This window comes from Tupaia chinensis, unplaced genomic scaffold, assembly GCF_000334495.1.
Source record: "Tupaia chinensis unplaced genomic scaffold, TupChi_1.0 Scaffold000201_1, whole genome shotgun sequence".
Lineage (NCBI taxonomy): Eukaryota > Metazoa > Chordata > Mammalia > Scandentia > Tupaiidae > Tupaia > Tupaia belangeri.
The window spans coordinates 3,095,583-3,104,403 of NW_006159676.1; the positions used below are offsets into that span (position 1 = coordinate 3,095,583).

The window sequence follows — 8,821 nt, forward strand, 5'->3', positions numbered from 1 at the left end:
AAGAGGCGCCCTGCCATTGCGGGGAGCTGGGTCTGCTCCTCCAGAGGGGGAACCCCCTGGATGCATCCGGAGCCTTGGGTCACCGGAAACCGCCACTGGAGGGCCGGCAGGGCCACCGGAATTGGCCGCACCTCCCCTGCTCCTAGGCCCCCCACCCCCAGCCCTCCCTGTGGATGCTGACATCGGGCCGGTTGGAACCCCTTTAAACTTTTGGGGTGGCTCAGAGATGAATGGATGGAACTGTGTCCCGAAGGAGCCCTGGACATCCCCTCTCGGGAATCCCCTCCGGCAGGGCGTGGCCTGGATAGCCATTCCGGTTGGTTTGGGCGTGGGGGGGGCGAGGAGGTCCCATTTCTCAGATGCACAAAACTGAGCTGGGTTCAAGAGTTGAGCATGTGCGCGCTTGGTAGGGGGCCCCATGCCAGGCTCAGGGGATCCCCAGAGACAGCTCCTAGTGCAGGGCTTGTTGGCCAAAGCCACCATGGGGGCCTCTAGCTTCCGAGGCTGGAGTCCGTCCCAGGTACCCAGGTCACGGCCTGCCGGGGGTGGCCGTGCATGGCGGGGGCGGCCATGCGTGGCAGGGGGTGGCCTGCTCCCCCCTCTGGCACTAACTGGGCCACCAGACTTTGTCCTCATTCTCGCTCTTGGAATAAACTGCCTGCTCTCTGGCCAGCTCTTTGGGGAGGGCAAGGGTGGGGGCTCCAGCAGTTTGGGGGTCCCTAGGGCTCCCTGAAAGTGGGGTCAGGGAGCACCTAGGGTGTTGTTGGAGGCTGGCATGTTCTTTAGAAGCCCTGTGCTGTGTGACCTAGCGGAGTCACTATCCCTTTCTGAGCTTCAGGTCCCATTCAGCAGAGTCCCTGTGGGGCCCAGTCTACCCCTTCAGAGAGACCTCAGCCCCAAGCCCTTACCATCCAGGAACCCCCAGTCTGAAGAAGACAGTGAGACACCCCAAGCCTGTGAGGTCTGGGGTCCCAGGGAGAAAGCAAGGGGCTCTGGCTCCATGGAAGTCAGGGAGGGCTTCCTGGAGGAAGGGCACAGGTGGGCCTGGACACATACAGGCAGGAGAGGGCAAAGGGCCCTTCTGAATGTAATGCAGGGAAATACTTAGTGGCAGATTGTGGGGAATCTATGTTAGGGGACTGCCCAGGCTTGGGGGACGTTAGAGCAAAGTGGGCCTGAAATGTTAGGGATGGGGGCGGGCACTGGGGAGCCATGGAGGGTGTGTGGGAGGGTTATGATCCTGCTGGACTGTGGGGCGGAAGCTCAATGAGAAGCCCAGATCAGGTGGTGGGGGTGGGGAGTCAAAGCATGTTTTGTTTTGTTTTGTTTTGTTTTTTGAGAGGTTTTTGCTATAGGGTGCGCGTGCGCCCCAGACAGACAAAGAGAGAGAGAGAGACAGAAAGCGAGAAATCACCCCTTGGCGGGGGGGATGGCCATGCCACAATCCCTTCTCCTCCATTCTCCTCTCGGGATCTTGGGCACGCACGCACACGCGCCCGGTGTGAGTTTAAGCCACCGGGTCTGGGACTCGAACTGCGGTCAACTACGTGGGAGTCCAGCAACGTAACCACGATGCATCTGCTGTTTCCCGTAGCATGTATTCTTTAAGTGGAATAACAGGAAGAACTCACTGTTGTCTGTCTGGGGGAGAGATGGGTCCCAACTTCACAGCCAGGGAAACTGAAGCAAGAGATCCAGGTCTCCCCTGAGGTTGAGGACCCCGAGCTGGGCCCCTGCCTGCTTCCCCAAGGCCAGCTGTTTCCACCCGGCTGCCCACGACCCTCCCTCCACCCGGCTGCTGGGCTTTGTCCTGACGAGACCTCATCCCAGGGGCTGGCATCGCAAGACTTAGGTGAGGGGGGCAGTCCCCAGGCTTCAGCTTTCATAATCCTGGGTTCCCCTGACACCACCTCCTGGCCCTCCATGCCCAGCCCGTCTCAAATGGGGCAACGTCGGGTGGTCCATTTCCAGATGAGAAAACTGAGGTTTAGCAGAGAAGTCCCTGCCCAGGGATGGAGTATCTGCAGCTGAGAGATTCAAGATGTTTCCTTGAACTGTTTGAGTGGGTTTTTTCAGTTTTTTTTGCCTTAGGGGGCTTGCACTCTCCAGAGACAGAGACAGTGAGAGAGAAAGTGCGAAATCACGCTCCCCCCCAGGGGGAGGGGATGGCCATGCCATAGTCCCTTCTCCTCCATTCTCCTCCTGGGATCTTGGACACGCACGCACATGCTCCCGGCATGACTTTCAATCCACCGGGTCTAGGACTCAAACCGTGGTCGGGCAAGTGGGGAGTTTAACCGCATAACCACTGTGCCATCTGCTGGCCCCGAGTGTGTGTTTTACTCTGTGACCATCTTTGGGCGTCCCTCAGGGACTCAGCTGGGATCCCCCGGAGTCTGTCCCGGGCCTTGGAAAACCCTCATCCCCACAGGGCGCGTGCGCTCGCCAGCCAGAAAGACAGAGAGAGACAGAGAGACAGAAAGCGAGAAATCACCCCCCAGGGGGGATGGCCACGCCGCAATCCCTTCTCCTCCATTCTCCTCTCGGGATCTTGGGCACGCACGCACACGCGCCCGGCGTGAGTTTAAGCCACTGGGTCCGGGACGCGAACCGTGGTCAACTACGTGGGAGTCCAGCGACATAGCCATTACGCCATCTGTTGGTCCTGGTTCTGGGGGTCTTTGAAGAACCAGGGTTTGAAGCTTCCTGCTAGAGGCTGGCCCTGGACCAGAAGTTCATGGCCTTACAGGGCAGGGCCATCTGTCATTTCCCTGGAAGAGACACCAGCAATCATGGAGCGGGGGGGATGGCCATGCCACAATCCCTTCTCCTCCATTCTCCTCTCGGGATCTTGGGCACGCACGCACACGCGCCCGGTGTGAGTTTAAGCCACCGGGTCTGGGACTCGAACTGCGGTCAACTACGTGGGAGTCCAGCAACGTAACCACGATGCATCTGCTGTTTCCCGTAGCATGTATTCTTTAAGTGGAATAACAGGAAGAACTCACTGTTGTCTGTCTGGGGGAGAGATGGGTCCCAACTTCACAGCCAGGGAAACTGAAGCAAGAGATCCAGGTCTCCCCTGAGGTTGAGGACCCCGAGCTGGGCCCCTGCCTGCTTCCCCAAGGCCAGCTGTTTCCACCCGGCTGCCCACGACCCTCCCTCCACCCGGCTGCCGGGCTTTGTCCTGACGAGACCTCATCCCAGGGGCTGGCATCGCAAGACTTAGGTGAGGGGGGCAGTCCCCAGGCTTCAGCTTTCATAATCCTGGGTTCCCCTGACACCACCTCCTGGCCCTCCATGCCCAGCCCGTCTCAAATGGGGCAACGTCGGGTGGTCCATTTCCAGATGAGAAAACTGAGGTTTAGCAGAGAAGTCCCTGCCCAGGGATGGAGTATCTGCAGCTGAGAGATTCAAGATGTTTCCTTGAACTGTTTGAGTGGGTTTTTTCAGTTTTTTTTGCCTTAGGGGGCTTGCACTCTCCAGAGACAGAGACAGTGAGAGAGAAAGTGCGAAATCACGCTCCCCCCCAGGGGGAGGGGATGGCCATGCCATAGTCCCTTCTCCTCCATTCTCCTCCTGGGATCTTGGACACGCACGCACATGCTCCCGGCATGACTTTCAATCCACCGGGTCTAGGACTCAAACCGTGGTCGGGCAAGTGGGGAGTTTAACCGCATAACCACTGTGCCATCTGCTGGCCCCGAGTGTGTGTTTTACTCTGTGACCATCTTTGGGCGTCCCTCAGGGACTCAGCTGGGATCCCCCGGAGTCTGTCCCGGGCCTTGGAAAACCCTCATCCCCACAGGGCGCGTGCGCTCGCCAGCCAGAAAGACAGAGAGAGACAGAGAGACAGAAAGCGAGAAATCACCCCCCAGGGGGGATGGCCACGCCGCAATCCCTTCTCCTCCATTCTCCTCTCGGGATCTTGGGCACGCACGCACACGCGCCCGGCGTGAGTTTAAGCCACTGGGTCCGGGACGCGAACCGTGGTCAACTACGTGGGAGTCCAGCGACATAGCCATTACGCCATCTGTTGGTCCTGGTTCTGGGGGTCTTTGAAGAACCAGGGTTTGAAGCTTCCTGCTAGAGGCTGGCCCTGGACCAGAAGTTCATGGCCTTACAGGGCAGGGCCATCTGTCATTTCCCTGGAAGAGACACCAGCAATCATGGAGGCGGAGCCTAGGAAGTATCTTAGGGTCACTTAGAGATTGGGTGGTTTTCCCAGGAGGTGCGGAACCCTAAAGGGGAACAGGAGTTCTTCCTTCCTTCCTTCCTTCCTTCCTTCCTTCCTTCCTTCCTTCCTTCCTTCCTTCCTTCCTTCTGTCAGTCATTGGTATGGTCCTTGTGATACTAAGACCCCACAATGCTGTGACCCCAGAGACAACTGTTAACTTGCCTTGGTTCCTAGTCCCTTAGTCAACTCACAAAGCCCGGCTGTGTCTCTTTCCTCTCTCATCACCCTTGGAACAAAACACCCTGCCCCTTAGCCTAGCTGTGATGAAGCAAAATAAAAACCTTCGAAGCCTCCCTAGCTTTGCATTGCTCTTGCTGCACTCGCTCTCTGCATTCTTCTGGGAACTCCTATTCACCCTTCAAAACCCAGCCCACCATGCCCTTCCTGGTATGATTATCTCCTTTTCCTATTTCTTCATCACCACTCACCCCCCAGCCATTCTTGAATCCCTCTGTTTTTTGGCCATAGGGCATGAGTGCTTTCTGGAGAGAGACAGAGACAGAGAGAGGGAAAGTGAGAAACCACCCCTCTCCCCGAGGGGCAATGGCCACACCACAACCCGTTCTCCTCTATTCTCCTCTCTTGGGCTTTTGGGTATGCACACATGCACATGCACCAAGCGTGATTTTCAACTGCCTGGTCCAGGACTCGAACTAGATTCGGGCTTGTGGGAGTCCAGCGCTTTAACCACACCACCTACTGGTCCCTATTCTTTCCTCTTTGCAGACTCACAGGCTTGCTCAGTCCCTGCACCCTTTCGGGGAGGGCTACCTCCCCAGTCCCAAGGTGGCTTCCCCCAGTGGTTCAGGGACGAGGATGTGGGTGTCACCAGGAACCCTGGCCTCTGTGTGTCCCCAGGTCCAACCGTGACTGCCAGATCGACCAGCACCACCGGAACCAATGCCAGTACTGTCGACTCAAGAAGTGCTTCCGGGTGGGCATGCGGAAGGAGGGTGAGTACCCATGGGTGGTCTGGGCAGGGGTGAACAAACACCCTTGCCCTCCTTGGGTCCAGGATCTCAGGGGGCGCTGTCGTTAGGGGCCTGGCACCTGCTGGTCTCATTATTACCGATTGCTAGATCCCGGGGCTGCAGGGGGCGCTGTAGCTGGGGGCCTGGCACCTGCTGGTCTCATTATTACTGATTGCTAGATCCCTGGGTTGCAGGGGGCACTGTTCTTGGGCTCTGTGACCCCCTGGTCATGGGGACAGAGCTGAGGATGCAAGGACTGCCTCCAGCTGCCTACTTACCCCAGGAAAGTGGGTGCCCAGGTCCCCCCTGGCCTCAGAGACCGCTTCACCAGCTGTCACCTCGGTGACCTTCTCATGCCCTAGCCTGGCCTCCGCTTCTGACTTCGGGAACAAGGATATAGTTTTTTATTTAATTGACTCAAACTCCACCCGGTGTTTGCCCAAGGCAGGAACTCAGGCCGACTAAGGCAAAGGGCAGCTTATCTTCTTCCTGACCTCGGGCCGGGAGGCAGAGGGAGGCCAGCCTCCTGCCTCTGCTGAGGGGACCCGCTCTGCCTCTGGACAGACACATTGGGACAGCTGTGCCCCTGGCTAGGCGCCCTTAGAATTCAAGTGATTTCCAGAAATTTCCCCCAGGGAGTCCTGGGGTTGGAAGCAGAATCTAGCCTGTTAGGGCAGAGCTCTAAGACAGGGCTTCTTGACCTTACCTGGACTGTGTCAGGGACCAGGCTGGCGGTCCTTCCCACCCTCGAACTGGAGTCTCTCCTGCTCCTGACTGGGCCTTTGTGGGAGAAGCTGGGAAAGGTTAATCGGAGTCTTTGTCTTAAAACTGATCGATGTCTAGGACCAGCAGTTAGCGTAATGGCTATGTCACTAGACTCCCATGTAGTCGACAGTGGTTCGAGTCCTGGACCCGGTGGCTTAAACTCACGTCGGGCATGTGTGCGTGCGTGCCCAAGATCCCGAGAGGAGAATGGAGGAGCAGGGATTGCCACGTGGCCATCCCCCCTGGGGGGTGATTTCTCGCTTTCTGTCTCTCTGTCTCTCTCTGTCTGGCAAGCACATGCGCCCTATAGCAAAAAACTCTCCAAAAAAAAAAAAATAATAATAATGTTGCAAAAGTTGGACCAGCAGGTAGCCTGGGGGTTAAGGCCCTGGATATCACATGGCTGACTCCTTAGTTTGAGTCTAGGTCCAGGCAGCTTGAAAATCACACTGGGTGGGACCAGCAGGTGGCGTGGTGGTTAAGGCGCTGGACGCTCCCACATGGCCGACCGGGGTTCGAGTCCTGGACCTGGTGGCTTGCTTTCTCACTTTCTCTCTCTCACTCTCACCCTCTGTCTCTCTCTGATCAAATTAAAAATCAATGAATGAATAAATGTAAAAAATAGTTAAAATAATAATTTTTTTTTTTAAAAAAGAAAATCACACTGGGTATGTGTGCGTGGGTACGCAAAATCACAAAAGGAAGGAGGAGAAGGGATTGTAAGTGATCATCCCCTTGGGATGTAAGAAATCACTTCCCCTCTATCACTCTGTCTCTCTCTCCAGCAAGCACACAGGCCCTGTAGTAAAAACTAAAGACTAGGGGTCAGCAGGTGGCATGGTGGTTAAAGGCGCTGGATTCCCACTATGGCCGATCATGGTTCGAGTCCCGGACCTGGCGGCTTGCTTTCTCCCTTTTTTTCTCTCTCTCTCTGTCCTTCTCTGGTCAAATTGAAATAAACAAATGAATAACTAAATAAATAAAGTTAAATGAAATAATTTTTGGGGGAAAAAAAAAAAATGCTAGATTCCCACATGGCTGGCCGTGGTTCGAATCCTGAACCTGGCGCGCTCTCTCTCTCTCTCTCTCTGCATCTTTCATTTGCCCTATAGCAAATTAAATAAAAATAATAAAAAATAACATTAAATAATTTTTCAAAAATTTATGGGGACCAGCAGGTGGCGTGGTAGTTAAGAAAGTTAAATAAAATAATTCTTTGAAAAAAACTAAAGAGAATGAATGAATAAATAAATGACTCTTTTTCAAGAGTACTTCAAATTAAAATAAATGAATGAATAAATAAAATTATTTAAAAAAAAAAAAAAGAAGTGGGGAACCAACAGATGACGTAACGGCTACGTCACTGGACTCCCAGGTAGTCAACCGCAGTTCGAGTCCCGGACTCGGTGGCTTAAACTCACTCTGGGCGCGTGTGCGTGCATGCCCAAGATCCGGAGAGGAGGATGGAGGAGAAGGGACTGCAGTGTGGCCATCCCCCCCGGGGGGTGGTTTCTTGCTTTCTCTCTCTTCGTCCCTCTCTGGTGAGCACATGCACCCTATAGTCAAAACAAAACCGAACAAAACCAAAAATATGGTGGGGACACTGACGTGCAGAGAACAGCTCCGTGAGGTCATTTGTCTGGATCCGAGAGCAGTGGGGTCATGGCTGGGATTTGAACTCCCATCGTCTGAGCTGAGTAATGAAGGGTTATTCCCAGCTAAGGAAGCGAATTTGAGGAGGGAACAGCCAGTGCCAAGGCCCTGAGATAGGAACACAGCAGGGATGATGTTTACAGCTCAGTGAGCACAGAATGGCGAAGGTGCCCCTGGAAGGCTGGGGGACCACTGTCGGGCTTCACATATCCACACCGATGAGACAGTTGACCCCGAGACTCAGAAGTCCCTGGGAGCAGGCTCGAACCCAGTCTCTGCTTCTCTGCTCAGCCTGCTAGCGGCCTCCCTGTAACCCCCCTCCTGTGTGCCTCCCGCTGGGTTGACCTGGAGTTCAGATGGGGCCTGCCAACTCATTAAACTCAGCAATTAGTGTCTGCCTGGCACCTAGCCCAGCGTGCCCCTCCACCCCGCCCACCCTGGCACTGGCCGCCCCGCATGCTGCCAATTCTCCTCCCTGTGCCTCGATTTCCCTGTTCCTGCCCACCTGGTCCTTGGTCAGCAGTAGGTCCTCCCCGCCTTGGGGCTTTGGGGGACCCGAGGGACAAGACCTGCTCCTGATCTCCTGGGGAGGGGTGGAAAGTAGAGATGGCCCCATCTCCATAGGATCCGGGCTGGACTAGGGTCCCAAATCCTCCCTGACTCCATCCTCAGCAGTGGGCTCCCTGTGATTGACAGATGGGTGTGTGTGATTGACAGATGGCACCTCCATTCCCTCCCCCCCCCTTTCCTAGCAGAGCTCAGCAGTCTAGCGGGAGGGAATCTGGTGGGAACTCCATCAGCCCTCCGCGCAGTAGCTGGGGTGGTGGTCAGACTTGAACTCAGGCTGGGGACACCGCGCTGGGCAGGGTGGGGTGGAGATGGGGGTCCCGGAATGACAGGGCTGGGAGGTGGGGCTTGGAGGGGAGGTGCCGAGTGACCCTCGACTGAATTTTGTCTCTTCTCCCTTTCCTCCCCCTCTCCTCCCACTGTCTCACCGCCCTCTTCCCTCCTCGTCTCTCCAATCCGCTCCCTGTACCCATTCCTGTCTCTAATCTCCCGTCTCTCCCCTCCCTCTTGTCTCTTCCTCATTTCCCGCCCCTGTACCCATTCCTGTCTCTAATCTCCCGTCTCTCCCCTCCCTCTTGTCTCTTCCTCATTTCCCGCGGTGGGGGGCCCTGCCTCTCCGCTGCCCCCT

General features: G+C 55.9%; 1 protein-coding gene across 1 annotated transcript in view; it reads left to right on the plus strand.

Annotated features, from left to right (window-relative positions):
- NR2F6 (nuclear receptor subfamily 2 group F member 6) overlaps window positions 1–8,821 on the plus strand; it is a gene marked incomplete in the record, with an annotated part of 14,254 nt that overhangs the window by 1,383 nt on the left and 4,050 nt on the right. Inside the window, 1 exon segment of the mRNA XM_014587326.2 lies at window positions 5,096–5,190. Within this exon segment, the coding sequence (XP_014442812.2) occupies window positions 5,096–5,190 (95 nt within the window).